At 45.6% G+C, this 19202-nt stretch overlaps 2 protein-coding genes and 1 pseudogene across 2 annotated transcripts; 2 read left to right on the top strand and 1 right to left on the bottom strand.

Annotated features, from left to right (window-relative positions):
- Window positions 1–444: 444 nt before the first annotated feature.
- H1-7 (H1.7 linker histone) lies at window positions 445–1239 on the top strand. The gene has a single exon (XM_087813771.1). The coding sequence runs from the start codon at window positions 445–447 to the stop codon at window positions 1237–1239; it is 795 nt and encodes a 264-aa protein (XP_087669897.1).
- Window positions 1240–2181: 942 nt separating this feature from the next.
- On the top strand, window positions 2182–2326 carry LOC148093870 (small nucleolar RNA SNORA48; annotated as a pseudogene).
- A 6795-nt stretch (window positions 2327–9121) lies between these two features.
- ZNF641 (zinc finger protein 641) lies at window positions 9122–18895 on the bottom strand. The gene is made up of 7 exons (XM_087814694.1): window positions 18851–18895; window positions 18639–18701; window positions 16067–16272; window positions 15390–15481; window positions 14317–14446; window positions 13559–13672; window positions 9122–12706 (listed from the first exon to the last, which is right to left on the bottom strand). The coding sequence occupies exons 3-7, from the start codon at window positions 16245–16247 to the stop codon at window positions 11952–11954; spliced, it is 1272 nt and encodes a 423-aa protein (XP_087670820.1). The 5' UTR covers window positions 16248–16272; window positions 18639–18701; window positions 18851–18895; the 3' UTR covers window positions 9122–11951.
- Window positions 18896–19202: the final 307 nt, after the last annotated feature.

The raw sequence follows: 19202 nt of genomic DNA, 5'->3' as shown, positions 1-19202 counted from the left end.
TTACAGACTATCTACCACATTCACTTTTTAAAGGCATCATGTGACTTGTTCTGAATAGTTGAGAACAGTGTCTCTTACCTTAGGGAAATGTGGGTAGATGGTGTGCGCTATTTTTGACAGAAAACTAGTGACCTTCAAAAAGGGGTCGAGATCAGGATCAATGGGAAGTGTGAGCGTAAGAGCAGGAAACAAAACCCGGAGGATTATCAAGGTGATTCTTCCAAGCGCGCCGGCGTGGAAGATCTGGACTGGTTTAGACCCATTAGGAAATGTACGTTATTAAAATTTAAAAAGGCCCCTCCGGGGGAGTGAGCCGACCGCCCCTGCGAGGACTGAAGCTCTCCGCGGGCCGCCTTTGTGACGTGGCCGCGCGGCCACAGCCCGAGCTCATTCCTCGGTAGCTGAGACCCAAAGCCCGCGGCCGCGTGGAGGCGGAGCGGGACCATGGCTGCGGCGACCCGGGCCGTGGCCGAGGCGACCGGGGCCGTGGCTAAGGCGGCCAAGCCCAGTGGCGAATCGCAAGGCGCTGAAGTTAAAACCCCGCAGCCCACGCCAAAACCCCTCGGGGCACCGCAGAGGCGGAGCCCGCTCTCCGTGCTCAAAGTGTCCCAGCTGCTGCTCGGAGCCATCGCCTCGCACGAAGGGCTGACTATGGCCACGCTCAAGAAGGAGCTGGGAAATGCGGGCTACCAAGTGCGCAGGAAGTGCCGCCGCCACTGGGGCGAAGCGCCCAAGTCTGAAACTAGGGGCGCACTCCTCAGGGTCAGCGGCACCAACGCCTCCGGCTATTTCAGGGTCTGGAAGGCTCCGAAGCCCAAGAGAAAGCCGGGACGCCCGAGGCTGGCGGAGGGCGCGCGGGCCTGGCGGCGGAGCCCAGCGGTGCCGCGGAGCCCGCGGAGGCGCTGCGCGCGGCGCAAGGCGGCCAAGAAGGCCAGGGAAGTGTGGCGCCGGAACGCGAGGGCGCAGAGCTCCGTGAAGAGGCTAAGGTCCAGGGCCCGGGACCCGGGGCGCTCTAGAGCCAAGGAGGAAACGAAGGCCAAGGTGATGGACGAGGGGAGAGGACGGACCAAGAAGGAAGACAGGCCTCGGGCCCGAGATGAGAATAGGCCAAGGGAAGAGAAGAAGCATGACCCTGAGAAGCCGATAAAACGGACCGTCCTGAGGTCAGCCTCCAGGGCTGCTCGCGCAAAGGCTTCTACTAAATTTGAAAGCCCTTGCAATGCAACCGGGAATCCTTAGTGTAGGAGCAACTTGCCTTCCTTCTGGCACAGATGCCTTTCCCCATAACGCTCCAATCAGAGCAGCTCTCACTCGTTGAAATGGACAAACTACTGACGAGACCTTTCAAATCACCATATTGTGTCTGTTTCCACTTTGTCCACTTGGGGGCGTGGTGCAGGGTGGTTGAGGCGAGGCCTTGTGGGGAAGAGAGAAAAAGGAATTGAGATTCTCTTCCTGCTACAGGACCCAGGAAAATGCCTTTCAGAAGAAAAGAAGAAAATCGTTAAGAGAAAACCAGCAACTTCATGGGATTAGACAGAAGTGTTGAGTTAATGTTAGATACCCTAGCAAATCCAAATTGAGTTTGGGGGAGAGGGCATGTAAGGAGAGAAGTGGTGACATCATTGGGGCAAGAGAAGATGGCCTTTAAGTTGAGTGGTCCCACTGATCAAAAGTGTTCTTACCTGAAATTCCTTTTAGGGAAACGGAATTGAGTGTAATGGCTTTCTAGTTTTTGCCCTGACTTGATAATCTTAAAAATGTTTTATATATTAATCCTCAAATGAGAGTGTGGGAAGCATCTAGCACAAGGCTTGGCACGGTAGGTGCTCATCACTGAGAGTTAAATGAGTATAAATAATTATTGATGGAATGATAACATGCTATGGCAGAAAACTCTGGAACAGCACTTAATGAGACCAGGATTCTAGTCAAAGTTCTGTGACTCTGACCTTGGCTGAATTATTACTTAACCATTCATGGTCTTGGTTTCCTTCTCTGTAAAAAAAAAAAAAAAAGTTGGGATTGAACTAGGATGATTTTAGGTGATTTTAAGTGTCAGTAATATGATAAGAAGGACTTAAATATCACATAAACTTTGATTGACAAAATTCATTAAGGGAATTATCAACTGGGAAAATACCAACTCCTAGAGAGTAAACTAGTAAGATTTACAAAATGACCCCCGGGCAACGGGCAAGGAGACACCTGATTGATGGTGTTGCTCTTATATCAGTCAGGGGCAAAGCAGATGTATAGTCCTTAGTTCATCCTAGCTTGATGCCTGTGTTGGTGGTCAGAGCTGTTTTATTCCAGAGGTACATAAAAAATAAAAAGATTTACAGAATGCATATCAGAAATATACAGAGATAGAGGAGGTTAGATAATGAATAGTTCTTTTGCTTTTCTTAAAAAACATGTATTGAGCACTGTATATCAAATATGGAACAAAAGTATGATTCCTTTTAATTCTGAATGCAGGAGTTAAGACAGCATGGGAGTAGTTCTCATGCCATATGCCATGACAGGACACAGAAATGATTCCTAGGGAGCCCTGGCAGGGTAGCTCAGTTCATTGGAGCATCATCCCAATACTCCAAGGTTGCAGGATACTCTAAGGTTGCTAGGAAGGGAAACGATGTTTCCAGCTAAAGCCAAAGGAATGGGGAAAAGGGAAGCACCTGGGAGGTGCTTTTTATTCTTGAAAAGAGGTGAAAGTGAAGATGGGAGGTGGAAAAAATGTTAGAACAACCAGGAGAGCTTTTGCAGAGTATGCCTGACCAAGCTTTTCCCAGGGGAGTCTGATATCTTCTACAAGGAGGAACCGAGTATGTGTATTTAAAACAACAAAAAACCTTAAGTGATGCTATATTTACCCTCTGCACCCGTAAAAGAGAATCACTGTTTTAAGCAAAGCTGAGTAACAGCAAAATGCTTGCAGTGTATCTTTCCATAGATGATTTGAACTTTAAAAATTTCCCCTGCTGTAATTAGATTTATTGTGCTCTTAAGTTGTCTGTGAGTGGCAGAAGGCAGCAAGCAGAATCAGAATAGAGAGCCATCTGAAGACATTAAGAAGTGCAAATTGGTAGTTATAAAATAGTCACGGAGACGTGGAGTACAGCCTAGGGAATACAGTAAATAATACTGTAATAACTGTATGGTGCCAGGTGGGTACTAGACTTATCAGGGGGATCACTTCATAAATTATATAAATATCTAACCACTATGCTATGCACCTGAAACTATTATAAAATAATATTGAATTGTATTGTAATTGAAATATATCTATATATATATAAAGAGTAGGAAGCCATCTGAAAAGAGGCAGTGAGAAACACAATTAGAACAAGCTTAATCAAATGCCTTTATGATAGCCACATGTATTGCCCCTTTATAGTCCCGGATGTTTTTACCTAAAGAACCAGACAATCTAGAATTAGAAAGTCTTTTCCCCTAAAATAGGAAAGAAAACACTGGCAACAAATAGTCTTCTAGATTTCCTAAGAATCATCACACTTCTGTTTGTATCACAATTTCTTCATTTAAGCAAACTTCATTCACTAGTAAACTTGCCAAATTTATTAAATATCAGACCCTGACCTTATATAGCTAACAATGGATATTTGAGATTATATTTCATTAATAAGCTTTAGGGTGGCTGCACTCTGATGAAACAGAAGAAATAACCTTAACTCATTGGCAGGCTATCCAGATTATCTAGATCCTAATCCTAGCTGGGTTCTTCTGTGAAAGGAATTCCCAAGAATAGCTAATCTCATCACTAGTGTTCACTATGATTTAAGTGTCTGCAAAATGCTGGGCCCTTTGCTGGGAATAAAGATGGATAAAACATAATTCCCACTTTTCGTTGTTCACAGTCTAGTGGCATATTTGGGTATTTAACTTTAGTCAGAGCAAATGGAATATCCATGACCTCAATTCTTTGCTTCTCTTTTATCTCAATTGCCTAGTGCAATGATCAGAAAATTGTTGGACTTTAGAGTTGTAGTGAACCTTAGATGCTCTCTAGCATCAAATATTCAATGGTTATTGAAAAAAGTTCAGAGATATACAAATGGCCTTTAAAAATATGAAAAATGTGAAATTTTACCCATAACAGAAATGCCTATTAAAACAGTAAGTTAGCATTTTAATCCAAAATGTTTGAGAACCTACTCCATTGTGAGTCTGTGGAAACAGGCACTCATAGAGTGTTAGTGGGAGTATAGATCTCCACCACCCCAGTAGAGGGAATTTGCTTTCCAAATTGCAAATGCAGATATTCTTTGTCCCAGCAGAACCACACTTAGAAATTTATCTTAGATATTAGTGCACTGGTGAAAAGACTTATGTTCAAGGTATTTAGTGCAGCATTGCAGTAACAACAACGAAAAGAAAATCATCTAAATATCATGAGGAGATTGGTTCAAGTGTGAAACTTCCATCCAGTAAAATAGCATGCAGTTGTAAAAAGAGGGAGATTCTCTATGTATTGTTATGACAAGCTCCCCAAGGTACATTAAGTGAAAAAAAAATCAAGACGAGTATCCCAATGAAGGAAAATGTATGTCTTTGTAATTGTATAAAGAAACTGGAAGAATACACATAAAACTGGTTCTCTATTGTGAGGGGAAGGTGATGGGAATTGCAGAGGAGGCACAGAAATGATACTCTACTATATCTTTTTTTGTATTTGTTTTTAGAATCATATAAATTGTGACTTGCTCAAAAATGAGGAAGAAGTTTCCACATAATTGTCAATTATAGCTATTTCACTTATAAGGTGGCTCATAGTTTTGCATGCATTATTTCATTTTACCTTCACCTCAGTCTCTTAGATCTTAAGTGAAAAAGCTAATGTTTAGAAAATGTACAATTTAGAAATTGTCTTTTAACTGCAAATCCAGTGCGCTCTTCACTACAGTTATAGACGTTGAATGGGACCTCACCATCTACTCATTAACTCTATGGGACATCTTTTTTATGGAGGTAAAGGTCAGAAGTTTAGAATTCATTTCTACACTGAGTGTTTTAATGATTTAGTGGTTTCTTTCAGGGGAGGATGTTCTCAAACACATTGGGGGGAGGTATTTTTGGAACATGTGAACATTTCCATTTGTCAGTGTTCTCAAAGCAATAGAGCTCTCCTTTCTGTTCCTCTAGGGAATTCTAACACGGCAAGGCTGCCTGGTTGGGCTGGAGGTCACTCCAGCCAAAACCTAAGTGCCTAGCAAGAACAGGAAGATAATTAATATAGGGGTACCATGTCAGGAAAGGACTTGGAAGAGAGAAACTGAAGACGGGGGGGGAGTGTCAGCATGAGGCTGTGGATGAGCCTGGGAAAAGCACTGCTCTGACAGTAAGAAGGAAGTCAGGCCTTCAACTGTCCACTGGAGCTGGCTAAGAGAACAGGTATGTCCATGAACAGCCACAGCAGTGTTTCTCCTCCCCTTTTTATCAATTCCTTCCCTCCTCCCCTTTTTAGTTAGGAGAAAGACCAGACTAGTCAAAAGTTTTACTCCAAAGTGACTAGCAGGGAGTGAGAATGAACTGCAAGAAAACAGGAAAATATATGAAGCATGGAGGCAGGTGGCAAAATTGTCTGGCTGGTGTTGGGAAAGCTGCAGAGGAAAAGCAGCGCCTGAACAGTAGGTTTGAAGCTCTTCAAGGCATCTCCCATGACACAAGCCTTTGGGTTGCGTCAAGGCCTGCCAGTTGGTTCCCTCTCCCTGCCCTAGTGAAGCTCCAGGGCTGCAAGGCCATGTCAGTGGGTCAAAGGCTAGTGGTTTCCCCAGTGCCAGTTTTCCATATTTTCTCCCACACTATTTCTTACTCTGTATTCTTAATAACCTGCCAGATGCCTGACCTCTTTACCCTCAAAAGTGAATGCATCTGGTGGACCTGGTTCTTGCCTAACCCCATCTGTGTGCACCTCTTCTGGCTCCCACCAAATCACCAATTATTATGAATTTGCCTAGGGGGTCAATTTGCAGTTGCTACCATGAACTCAGCAGCCTAAGTGTCTAGGGGCTCAGCACTCTAAGGGTCTCCCAAAAGGAGAGATGACACTTTAATAACCCTCATACCAAGGGCTTCCTTAAATTTGCTCCCTAGGCCCTTACCTGACCTGGACTTACCCTAGGCCTAGCCCTGTTCAGTGTTCTGCTACTCCAGTCTCCAGGATGAGTTGAGTCCCCAGATGACTGCAGAGTGACATCTGGGAGCTAGGATTTCAGGAGGGAGGCAGAGAGGCCTAACTTGTAGCATCTTGAGGGTTTACATTTCAGGAGGGGCCATGAAGGGGCTCAAGCATGGTTGCGCAACTTCCACCAGAGCTGTTTTGTGTCCCCACTCTGTTGCAGCTTGTTTTTTAATCAGGACTGAAGAGCTGAGAATGGGGTGAGGAGTAGAGAGAAGAGAGGACCAACAGAGGAAATCAGTGACACAGCCAATACATCCTTTATTCAATGGAAAGGGACCTTAAGGAGCATATTATAGATCCCTAAGGATACAGACAAAGGTCCCCTGCTGAGTAATCTGTGGGAAGTTCAGAGTCCATCAGAGGGAATTAAGTCAGACAATTGCTAGAAATCTGGCAGGCACGGAGCAGTTGGGCTGGATGGCAAGTGGGCAAATACCCCCAAACCTTCCTGGAAAAGAGCACCTTGGAGCACAGTGTCATGAGGCGTGGCAGGAAAGTGGCGGCAGGGGAGGACTCGGCTGAGGAATATGCTGAGTACAGGAACTGTGATCACAAGAGACAGGAGAGACAGTAAGGGGCTGAGTAAATCAAAATAGTGAAAAGTAGAAAGCCACTTTGGAAGCTACATCAAGGGAAGACGAACCTGTGGGGAATGGAGTAAAGGGCCTGCATTTGACAGTACCAACAACTTTGGACAAGCCAGGATATGAGAGAGAGAGAGGTGTAGAGTGGTAAGATGGCAGCTGAGCTGCTATAGCCAAGCCAGGAATTTGAGAAAAGAAAGTGAGAAGTATAAGAAATGGACCCTGCTTAGTAGGCTTAAGACTGAAAGAAAAGAAACTGGGTAAGAGAGAGGAACTATGATAGAAGGAGGGCAAGAATTAGGAAGAACAAACACCCTCAAGAAGGTGTGGTATTTCCCAGACAAAACAAAATACCAAACCAAACCAAACAGAAAAAGAGACATGGGAGTTAAGAGTGGAGAAAAAGCTGCTCTTATGAGTGGTGAGGTGCCACTCTTATTGGGAAAATGGAGGTGGTGACAGAAAGGGAAAGAGGGAGAAAGCCTGAAGTCTGGAGCCAAAGAAAACAGTAGCCAAGATTTTTTGCCTTAGGGGAGAGGGGCTGATCACCTCCCCCTAAGAAACTTAGGTTCACTCTAAGCTTTTGGCCCTGGAGATCCCCACAGGGAGTGGTGGGTTTCCAACTTTCATTTCAGTCTGTCCTCACAAGTGTGCCTAGGAGAGGAGCTGGAGGAGGTAACGATCCCTTCCCAAAGCCTGAATTGGACAATCTTCAAAGTAGGATAATGCGTTTTTGACATAGGTGCCGTGACTTAGTTGGTTACAACCTCTACCTAGTAAAGAGTCTGGTACCAATCTCATGTGAGTCACACCTTACTAAATGAGCCTGGTTCCCTCTTGTGTCCTGGGAGTTCCCTGATGTTCCTGCCACCCTTGCCCATATGATAGGCCAAATCATGGTTAGAAATTCCTTGCACAGCACCTTACTGTTCTCCAATTCATTGTGAAGTTAGAAAATGTGGGTTCTTAAGGGCTTGGAACAGTTGGCTTTACTCCTTACCTCTGTGCTGAATGCTCACCCTGCCTGCCTCCAGGGCAACTATTAGGCCTTGAAAAGGACCAGATAACTAGCAGAGGAGGACCATTTCCTTTGATGTTCATTTTTCAGCTGTATATTGGATCTCCTCTCTTTGATGTGTCTGCTCCTTTTTGTCCTTTCAGATTTCTAGACACACAAATCCTCAGTGCCCATTCAGAAGCTCCAGCCCCAATCCATCAAAGCAGCTTGGTAGTTGCTCCACCAGTTTCTGAAATTGGTGATTGACCCAATCCTTTCATTGACTGAACATTGGGGGAAGACCTTGGGACTCAAGAGGAACAGAACTGTAAAGCAACTAGCCTAGAGAGGTTGCAGAAAATCAATCTGACAACAGGTATAAGGATCCCCTCTCTCCCCATTTGAAGAGGGTGAGGTGCCACTGACTGAAATGGAATTTGAATCTCTGAGCCAGAGGTCCTCAAACATTAGCATACTCAGAGATGCAGGAAGACAGGTTAAAAGACTGATTGCTGCTGCCTGCCCTCCCCCCCCCCCCCCCAAGTTTCTAATTCAGTTTGTCTGGGGTGGAGCCTGAGAATTTGTATTTCTAAAACAAGTTCCCAGGTGATGTTGATGCTGCTGGTCCAAAGAACACACATTTTGAGACCCCAGGCCTAGTAGAGCACTCTAAAGAAAGAAATTTTGTCAGCTCAGGATCTCTAAGGGGTCTAAGAGAATAGATTTCACTTTTCTGTTATTGCCCAGCTCCACTCACACCATCCAAATAGAGATGGGAAGAACCTATCTTCTGGCACATATGGTTCTGTGTCAGGGCTCACCCTTGATGGAAATAGGTAACAGTGGTTTGATTGTAGGAGTGCTGGAAAGGGAAGGATTTTGTCCCAAATTATCACCCCTTCAGCTCCCTAAAGGCGTATCATTTTAACAGAAAAGCTTTTCCTCCCAGTTTGACTATCAGATATCAGAACTAATGCTTAAAATGTAAACAGAGCTGAGCAAAGCTAACACTTTGGGTCACATTCTCCTGTGTAAGGGATTCTTTACAGAGCTTTGATGGGATGAAAAGGGGAGACACTTGGGCCTTGAATAGAGGCACCACAGAGGGGAAAAGGTGACAGGTTCCTTACGTGGGACTTCTCTTTTTTACATTTTGCCCAGAGAGAACACAGAGACATTTTTTATTTAAAGTGGGTAGGGTAGACATGTGGCAGAGGGAGTTGGGAGGCAAAACGGGAGTTTGAGGATGATTTCCTATGGGAAAAATCATTCAAGTCTATTCGCCATCTGATGGCTGTTGCTTATTTTAGGAAATAAAGGAAGTGGTGTTGGACTGAGGTAAAGACAGTGGCACCAGAAATGACCTAAAGGGATGCCCCTTCTGCAGAAGGCCCTTAAGACTCCATGATGCCTTTCAGTTGAGTACTATGACTGCACCTGCACTTTAGGGGCTTCACTTTCTATTCTTACAATTACTAAACAGATCAAAGGCTGGAGGTTAACATCTGGTTATTAAGAGTGTGATCCGATAGTAGGGGGAGTCACCTCCTACAAGACTTTAAAAGAAGTTTGTGAGGAGCTGGATTTGTTAGCATACCATATCTTTAAAAAAAAATAGAGTAGATCGTAAGCAATATCGTTCTAGTCACTATACACCAGACGATTCTTACACCCTTCTGCCTCTGGTATCTTAGTCCTTAAAATATTTAGTGGCCCTTGCCTTGTAATTCTTGACACAAATATATATATCCTTTCTTTGGCCCCAGTTTAAGTGATTCCATGGGTAGGCTCTGAACCTGCTAAATGTATGAAAAATGTATGAAAAATGGAGTATATGAAAAAATGTATATATTTTTCAAAAATGACTTCCTGGTTTTTATCAGATTCTCAAAAGAGTCTGTGATCCAAAAGAGGCTCTGAACCATTGCTTAATAAAGCTGATTTGCATGAATGAATGAGGCATAGTGAGAGGGTAAAAGAAATGGCAGAGTTCAGTTTTACCTGGAATGCAATACTTTCCTGTTCCTTGGGGCATCTCCTAATACTGATCCTAAAGCACTCCTGTCTCTGAGGACCTAGGACAAGGCTGCCTTACAAAGGGCTGACCATTTTGCTCTATTCATATGAACATAAGCGAGAGAAGTATATTCCAAGCAAAGAAGGAAGGCTGCTCTGAGCAGCAGAAGGCAAGAACTGAGTTGATCAAGTCATATCCACTCTAAAGAAGCCCATTCAGCAAAATGACCCTATTTTCAGCTCCATTTGGGTCCAGGGCTCACCCCACTTTTCCTAAGCAAATGGGACAGTCATTAAACTAGACTGTTGCAGCTCGCTTCCTTCTTACCTCTCCGGTTAATTCCACCAATCGTGGTTGAAAAATAAGTGAGTTAAGGAAGAACCAGAATCTAAGCATTAAAGAGAAAATATTGACTTTCATCCTCTTTGCTCCTCTCCCTTCCTAACCCCAAACTGCTCTTACATACAAGATAATTTTTAAATTGTAAGACTGGTATTAACACATCAATAAAGAGAAACAATGACCAACTCATCAACTAACAGATGCTAGGATACTTACGCAAGTCCTGGAGTTAAAGAGTCTTAGTGTGGACACCTTCCCAGAACTGTGAGGAAAACCAACTGGAAAGCTCATTACCCTGCATCAGCTGAAAAGCTAAACCACAGTCATTTCCCCTAAAGTCCTGTTCCTAGGAGAATAAGATCCTCAAGAATAACTCTGTCCCCTTGATGAGGCAATCAAGATCAAACAAGAGTATTGACAACAACCTGTAAGCACTGTGATTCCTGCCCTAATTTCCCAGTAATTAAAACAAGACACACACACATACAAAACACACACACACACACACAAAAACACCCACTCAGCACAAAGCTTCTATATGCATCTTGCTTGAAATCAACAAGAAACAGCTCACCTCACTGAGGATGTTTCTTTAACTCTCTACCCAGGCAAAAAGAATCTGTGGCCCAGAGATTCAGACCTAAACATATATATCCAGTTGTCTTGATCTCAGTGACATTCAAGAAGGCTTTATACCTCAACTCCCACATTACCCACCACTTAACCCTTTCCACTAGGGCTCCCTTAATCACTCAGCTTACTTCCTATCTTGAAACAAAACAAAAACCCCATACAATTCCCACTACCCTCATCACCAGAACACTGCCCCTAGAAAATCTAGCTTTTACAGTTTGCACTTTGCATGCTCTCTTCAAAGACCCTGCACATAGATACACATAGACACACAAAGACACAGTCAAGAGAAGAGGGAACTGTCCAAGGGGATAGTTTTTCTTCTGTGTGAGTCTGGATTACTTGGGAGTGTAAGGTCCATCTCTTAGCATGATATTATGATCTCAGCTGGATATATGTAGTATGTGCAGGATAAAGGGAGTAGGAATAAGGGGTGAAAAGGTTATTGTTTCTATTTTTCAGCAGGTGGGGGTGATGTGTGGATGTATATTCAGATGATTGGAGTAAAGGTGATGGACCCACATAGGAATTAGACCTGCCCCTCAGTTTTCATTTGGATAAAAAAGGGGGGCTCTTTCCTGTTTCCTCATAACTCTAACCCAGTGTTCACCAGAGTGTTTCATGGAGTCACCAGTTCTGTGGGATGTGAGACAGAAAGAATACTGAGGTCAAATACATTTAGGAAACGCTGCATTAAGAGACTTAACAATTTGTTCTACTGCATAAATTTTCAGAGCTTTTACTATGCCAACATGGTCTCCGTGTGTGTGTGTGTGTGTGTGTAGAGAGAATATGAGAATATAACAGTTATAGTACACAATGGTGATACTCAAAGTATTTAACAACTGGTATGGCATAGGCTCCAATCAGTCAGAATTGACCTCAGCCATAAACCGCTGGTACCACTGTACCCTTGAGAACAGGCTCAGGCTGAATATCAACCCATGTAGTAATCATCGTTTCCCAAAAGTTTTGCCCAAAGAACTCTTATTTTATGTGGTATTTCACAGAACTGGTGAAAAATGCTCTGGCCAATGCTGAAACCGCATCTTTCTAGGGATAAGGCCAAGGCTCATGATCCTGGCCATTGGGGGTAGAAAAGGGGAAGCTCTGGCAAAGACTCCTGGTAGCACCAGCTGATAGATGTGACCACAGCTACAGCAGAAACAGAATTCAAAAGACAGATGTCCCTCTGTCCCAGCTGCTCCGGGGACTTTGTCCCTGGTGGGTCAGCAGGTGCCTGTCCAGGTGATGTTTACGGCCAAAGCTCTTCTCACAGCGAGGGCAATGGAAGGGCTTCTCCCCAGTATGGGTCAGCCAGTGTCTCACCAGGTGGTGCCGTCGGCCAAAGCTCTTCCCACACTCAGTGCACACATGACACTTTGGCACTGGTGGGGTGCGCTGCCGTTTCCTCGCTCCAGGGCTCTCTCCAGCTTCTTGCCCTTTGCAGGACTTGCCTTCTGCATGCACTCTCTGGTGGCTGGCCAGATGGGAGTTGCATCGGAAATTCTTGCCACACTCAGAGCACCTGCTGGGCTTGTCATGTAGGTGGGTTTTCTGGTGCCGGATCAGGTGATGTCTTCGCCCAAAGCTTTTCTCACACTTGAGGCAGCTGTAGGGCCTCTCCCCAGTGTGAGTTTGTTGGTGCCTGGCAAGGTGGGAGCCCCACACAAACTGTTTCCCACACTGGGGGCATGTGTGTGGTCTTAACAGGGAATCCATCTCGGTGCTACACAGAAGGCTTGAGAAGCTATCTTCCTGAAGAAAAGGTGGGCCCAGGAGCATTTCTCTGGAGCTTCTGGGCATAGAATCCCAGCTCTCCTCCTGCTCTGGGTTCCAGAGAACAGTATCTTCAGATACACTAGACAACATTCTGGGAGGTTCTGCTTCTAATTCAGGAGTATCCCCCTCATGCTCACTTCCATCTCCTGTGGAGAAGGGAAAATACCCACCCCAGGAGGGGAGTCACCAGAGAGTACCCTCAGGACCCATCACAGGCGAGGTTGTATGATGTCTGTTAGGGCCTAAACCTCACCCAAAAAGGGCTGAGAGAACAGATTTTAATGTTGTACAAGACAGTGCAAGAGGTGTAGAAGTTAGAAGCCTAGGCTTAGGAGATAGACTACCTAATTTTGAATCTCAGCTTTCCTACTTAATTTCTGTTAGCTTTCACTTCTTCTTCTGTAAAATGGAAATAATGATAAGATAGTTAGCACAGTACCTGCACATAGTAAGCACTTAGTAAATGGTCTATGCTATTGTGATTATTTATTTATTACTATTATTTATTCACTGATTTTACTGTTAGTTACCATCTTCCTGCCAAAGCATAAAAGGAGAGAGTTAAGGGATGTGCTGCATTCATCACTGGCTGGCTGGCCACCTGTCAGCAATACGAGAGACACTGTGGAAGGCCTTTCTGCAGGTGGGAAGTTGAAGCCACCAACAGTCACAACAACTACTAATGTTCACTTAGTGTTTATTATGTACCTGATACTGTTCTACTATGTTAACATATTTAAATCTCACAATAATTTACAGATGAGGAACCCAAAGAGAGGTTAATTACTTTTCTAAGATCCTGAATTCAAATCCACAAAGTTTGGCTCCAGGGCCTGCCTTCTAAACCATTCTCTATATACTGTCTTGCTTTTGAAGAAGATCTCTAAACCTTTTGACTCTACAACTCTCTGAGGCAGAGGAGGGATTAGAGGGACACATAATGATGACATTCCAAGAAGGGTGAAGGCCATGCCTGAAAGTCTACATTAGGTTCTTACCTGTATATGTTACCCTCAGGATGTCCCTCTCCTCTAAGTCCTGCGGGTCAGGGACCCATTGTTCTTCCCCTCCTTCTAGCTGAGAAAGCATGTCCAGCTTGGGAATTGGAAATCCTGCCCACAGGAACGGAAAATAGGGATGTCGGTTAGTACAATGGTCATTCTATACTTCTGAAAAAAAAAACCTGTTTCCAATATTTTCCCTTAGAACACTAGATAAAAGAAAGCCAGATACACCTTCTCCTTCCTCATCCCCTCCCATTTAAGTCACTCTTCTTTTTCTAGAAAATCACAAACTCTTCCCCAATGCCTGTGTTCTCTTCTACTTATATTTCAAATACTTCCAGCCCAAGAGTCCTTTCTGATCATAACTTCATTTATTTAGCTCTAATACAGCTGGCTCCTCCCTGCCCCCCAACACTCTCCCATCTTTCCCTAGGTGGTTTCTGAGTTTCCAAGGACTCAGTTCCATCTCTTAGATGTCCTTCTCTCTGCTTTGTAGAAGTGCCAATTCCCAACCAAGAAGAGCCTAAAGTTCTCTTCTCCATGATTTAGCATTACTTTGTCATTGTTTTTAAAAATGATACCTCATTTCCATTCTCTTTGGCTTGGCCCTAGTGCTCTTTCTCTGGTAGAAGGATAGACAGATTCCCTGACAAGGAAAGAACCCTAGATAGACACTATCCAACAGCACTGGAGCACATGGCTCCATTCTCCTAGAGTACAATCTTTTAGTGGCTGGGGAAGGTCATGCTTACTTAGAGAGACCACTATGCCACAGTTTTCCTGCATGACATATTCTCCATAAAAGTCTGTCTGAGAAGGGTCCAGGCTCCGCCACTCCTCCTGAGAAAAGCACAGTGACACATCCTTGATGGTTACCAGGCCCTGAAACAAAATGTAACATCATCTGTCACCAGCTGTTCCTTAAGGAAAATGTGATCTCAATATAAAAGGCTGGGGTAGTAGAAGAGAGAAGGCAAGAGATCTAGAAAAAGAATTGCCCAGAGGTCCCTGGGTAGGGCACCCAGTTTTGGTGAAGGGGAAATGAGAGGGGGGTAAAGGTGATGGTCAGTGAGTGACTAAGGATAGTGTCTCTAGAAGAGTTTCCCAAGTGGGACCAGAAGAGGTTGGACACACTGGGAACTCATTGCTCCCTCTGTTTAACTATAGGTATCTGCCCAGTCTCTCCTCACTGGCCTTATTTCCATCGAAGAAATTGTATACTATGTCCTCCTTCCTCCACTTGACCATTCCTTTTCTATCTATCAGCACAAAATGATGTAGATAAAACATTCTCCCCCTACCCCTGCCATCGTGCCATATCCTTATCTTCTGAGGCAGCATAGTATGTGTTTAGGAGTCCAGATTCTGGAGCCAAATAACTCCTACCTCTGCCATTTACTAGCATTATGGCCTTATACAAGTGGCTTAATCTCTTCCTGCCCGTTTCCATAAGTGCCCCATCTTCCACCCAGTCTTGTCCACTTAATGTTTTTCCAAGCTTCCTTCAGGTTCTCTTTTCCTAATCTTTACAAATTTATTTCTTAAAGGATATTCAATGAAGCGTTCTTAAAATCTCCCTGTGGATAGCACAGCTATCTATTAAAAAGCAATATCTAAATTCTAGGAATTCCCCTCTTCTTGTTATGCCTCCATTCATTTTTTTAAAGGGTATTTTCAGTCTCTGGGAAAGGGAGAGAATCTATTAAATTAAATGAACATACTATTAGTGATCATGTGAAACAACACATCAGTGGGATGATGCTGAGGCTATAGAAAGGCCCCAGTGATGAGACCCTGGGAGAGGCCAAGGAAGCACACAGCCCACCTGTGATCCGGCTGCAAGAAGTGCAGCTGCCATCTCCCAATCTCCAGTGCTCCCCTCCTGGGGAATGGCAGGAGCCCAGGGAGCCGACTGAGCTGGTGAGGACAGAAAGGAACCATTAGAGGTGTACATTCATCCTTTCCCCATAAGAGCCTGGGCCCCCTTTCAGAGGGGCTTAGGGGTCACACTTTTTCTATATCTATGCCCATTGGTAAAACTCAAATACAGACATAGAGTAGAAGAGACCTTTGCTCAAAATGTTCTGTAAGGGTATTAAGTGGTTTTTAGTAGAGCTTTTCTGTCATCCATCTCTTCTGGACTAGCTGTGGTGTGAATTTATATTATTTGAATGTAATTTTCATCTTGTAAAGTGCATCTTACTGGGTGTGTTCTTCAACAGTAATCAGTGTTGCTGTCACTTCCTTAGTCTCCCACATCCAAAACCAGTAAAATGCACTTGCAGCATGTGGAGGGAGTGGTTATGCAAGAAACCAGAGAAACCCAGTTTGTGGGTTGCAGAATCCAGGAGCTCGTTCTATTCTTGTGACCAGGGCCCAGGAAGAATGGACTAGTTGTGATATTGATTATGCTGTTCAGTCCATGACAATTTGGGGATTTTTAACTCTACTTGGCTACTCTTTGCACTGTGCTTCCCACACACACACCCTCCAGGCTCTCACCCTTTTCCTGAAGGGACTGTGGCTCTTCAAGGTTACAGCACAGGTGTTCCAGTGGCCCTGGTGCCATTCTCCATGGCCCCTCTTGTTGGCTTCCCCTTTCCACCTGGGGCTCTGCTCCATCCAGCTGGACATTCATCGACTCCCATCCTGTTCCCAGGGATGCTGTCTGTTCTGAAAGCATTTTTGCTGCGAACCCAAATTGTGACCTGGAACAAATTCATATCAGCTGTTCTCACGAAAATGGAAAGGGTTGCTATTTCTAAGGGAGTTAGGGAGAACAGCCAAGAGATAAAAGATAAAACTGGATAAGAGGAGCTATATGGGAGATGAACTTTAAAAGCCTGATATATTCCAATTGACTGAGCCTGAGCCAAGCTTCTTGGAAGAACTAAGAAATGAACAGGTGCTACAAAGCAAAGTCACTAATAGTTATTTTTGGAACCTCATGTTAGAAATAGAATATCCGTGAAGGCTGGAAGAACTTCATTTAAAAAAATAAATAAAGGAACAATCTTGGAAATTCAAAAGCTATCCATTAATTCCAACCACTGAAAATACAGCAAAGTAAGCAATCTGGAAACATGCAGGAAGAAATGCACACAGACTTGCATCCAACAAAAATGGATATAACAACTTATAAGACTTTTTGCTCCAAATTCCATTCTTATCGATTAGTTTAGAATGATTACTCTAGGTAAAAGTTCCAGCCAAAGTGTGTATTTGTGTCTAGAGTACTTTTGTTTCTATCAGAAAAAAACAAAGCAAGTGAAGGAAAGAATGGGAAATATGGCCATTGGGGAAGAGTTAAAAATAATGGACATAGTTTTGTGTTGGTCAAGGAAGAAGGATTATGAATGACACTATCAATGAATAGAAAGAGAAATGTTTTCTATCTCTAAACAGATCTCTTCTTCTTCTTTTTTTTAAATCCCCACCAGAGGACATGCTTATTGATTTTAGAAACAGGGAGAAGGAGGGTGGAGAAAGAGAGAAAGAGAGAGGGAGGGGGGAAGGGAGAGGGAGAGAGAGAGAGGGAGAAACATTGATGTGAGAGAAACATCGATCATGTGAGAGAATAACATGGATCAGTTGCTTTCCTGTATGTGCCCCAACCTGCGATTGAACCTGCAACTAGGTATGTGTCCTGACTAGGAATCAAACCCTGAACCTTTTGGTGTACAGGATGACATTCCAACCAAGTGAACCACATCAGCCAGGGCCAGATCTCTTCTTCTGATAGCAAGAGAAGAGATTTAGGTTAGATTTTTTTTAATTCTTCATAATAATCCGGCAGTGCACAGGACCAGGTTTGTAGGCTCTTCTTCTCTCTGGACATCTTGAAAGCAGGACAGGTCCCACTTGTGTTGTGATAGGGGCCTTGCTCCCTATAGCAGAGAAACAGTCTACGAAACTGCACAGAGTCCCTTTCTTTTTAGCAGAAACTTGGTAACTATTCTGGCTCCCTCACATCCAACCAATAACATTTGCAAGACACCAGGAGCCCAGGATGGGTAATGAAAGATATCAAGTTGTTTATTTTCTTGCCATTTCTCTTTGACAAAAGAAGTAGGTGGGAAGCCTAAGCCCAATGCACAGAAAGGGAACAAATTCCCCTTTCATCTCAGAAGTCCAAAGATGCCCCAGGGCCCCATGGGAGCATCCTGGACTAATTCCCAGTTCAGGTCTCCTTTTCAGAGACTTATAAAAAAGGAAAATTCCCAGTAAAGCAAGAAAGGGCAACTTCCATTTTAGTCCCTCCTCTGAATTCCGGCCCCTGTATTCGCTTCACTTTGAACATACAGGGCACCAATTCTCCTCTTCAGCAGAGGTCTTCCTTTTTCTCTAGCTCCCTTCACGAATCCTCCCTCAGGACTTTACCTCTAGCTACCTATCTGGACACCTGTCTCAAGCCCTTTTCTCCGCCTCCCCAACACAGAGTCCCTTGATGGGAGGCCTCTCTCTGCAGAGCCCACTGGGCCAGCTGTGAGCCTCTCCAGACCACTGACAGAAAAACCTTCAGAAGTGCTGGCAAAAAAATCTCAGCGCAGGAGGGAGGGGGGAGATATTTGTCCTCAGCCTGCATCTCCTAAGATGTTTGCTCTCTCAGAGGAAGCACCTGGGCAGTTAAGGGGTCAGCCTAACCTGCTTTCTCCTGGTAGCAGGATGATCCCAGGCTACTGGAGTCCGGCTCTAGGGCTTCCATTTCCTCCTTTTCCTCACATACTGGGGGGGGGGGGGGGCGGCAGGCACCTGCAGAAGTTAGTTTTTGCAGCCAGTGCTGCTGGACAGAGAAAGGGCCATGGTATTGAAATGAGTAGCCCAAGGGCACAGGGACAAGTGGCTGCTCCGTCAGAGAAGCCTGGCCCCTGCCCAGGCGGGGCGTGGGCACGATGGGCGCCTGCTTCGGAGTAAGGTGGCATCTTCCCTCCTTCTTGTCACTGTGCCCCTGGAGAGGGTCAGATTTCAGAGTATCCGAGAGAGGCAGAGCTGGAGCCGGGGGAGCGAGGTCAGAAAGCAGGTTTCCCGTGAACTGGGGCACGAGCAAGTGACGAGAAAGGGGCCGTGGGGTAACCTGTGCGCGAGTGACAGCTGCGGGGACCCGCAGCGCTGACAGCGACGATGAGTACTAGGGAACCTGGGCGACAGCGGGCAAACATGTCAGCGACCCAGAAGCCGCGTCAATTTTCCTCCCCGCCCCCACGGGTGGCCGGGCCCCCACCGCCGCCCCAGGAAGCCGGGCGTCCCTCCCTCCAGCCTCGACTCTCGCCGCCCGTCCCCACTCACCGCCGTCGGCTTGGCCTGCGGCCCGGTGCCTCCCTCCTGGGCGCCGCCCGCCCCTCCCCTCCGCCTGCGCCTCTAGGAGCCGGCGGCCGCGGAGCCGGCGACAGGCGGAGACGGCGGCCCGGCGGGCGCGGCGGGGCGGGCACAGGAAATCCCCGCCCGCTTCCGGGGCTCGGCGGCCGCGGCGGCGCGGGGGGTGAGGGGGCGGGCACGGCTCCCGCGGCCCGCCGCCCGGGACGAGACCAGGGGACGCCGCGGGTCCAGGTGGCCGGGTCCCGCCGGCCGTGGCCGCCGGCCGCTCCCCGACTGGCCGTCTCCCGTCCCGCCACTCGGCCTCCCACGGGGCTCCTCCCGC

Source organism: Miniopterus natalensis, chromosome 2 (assembly GCF_054644295.1).
Source record: "Miniopterus natalensis isolate mMinNat1 chromosome 2, mMinNat1.hap1, whole genome shotgun sequence".
Classification (NCBI taxonomy): Eukaryota; Metazoa; Chordata; class Mammalia; order Chiroptera; family Miniopteridae; genus Miniopterus; species Miniopterus natalensis.
The sequence above is the reverse complement of the archived record's forward strand: the minus strand, read 5'-3'. Positions and strand labels throughout refer to the sequence as shown.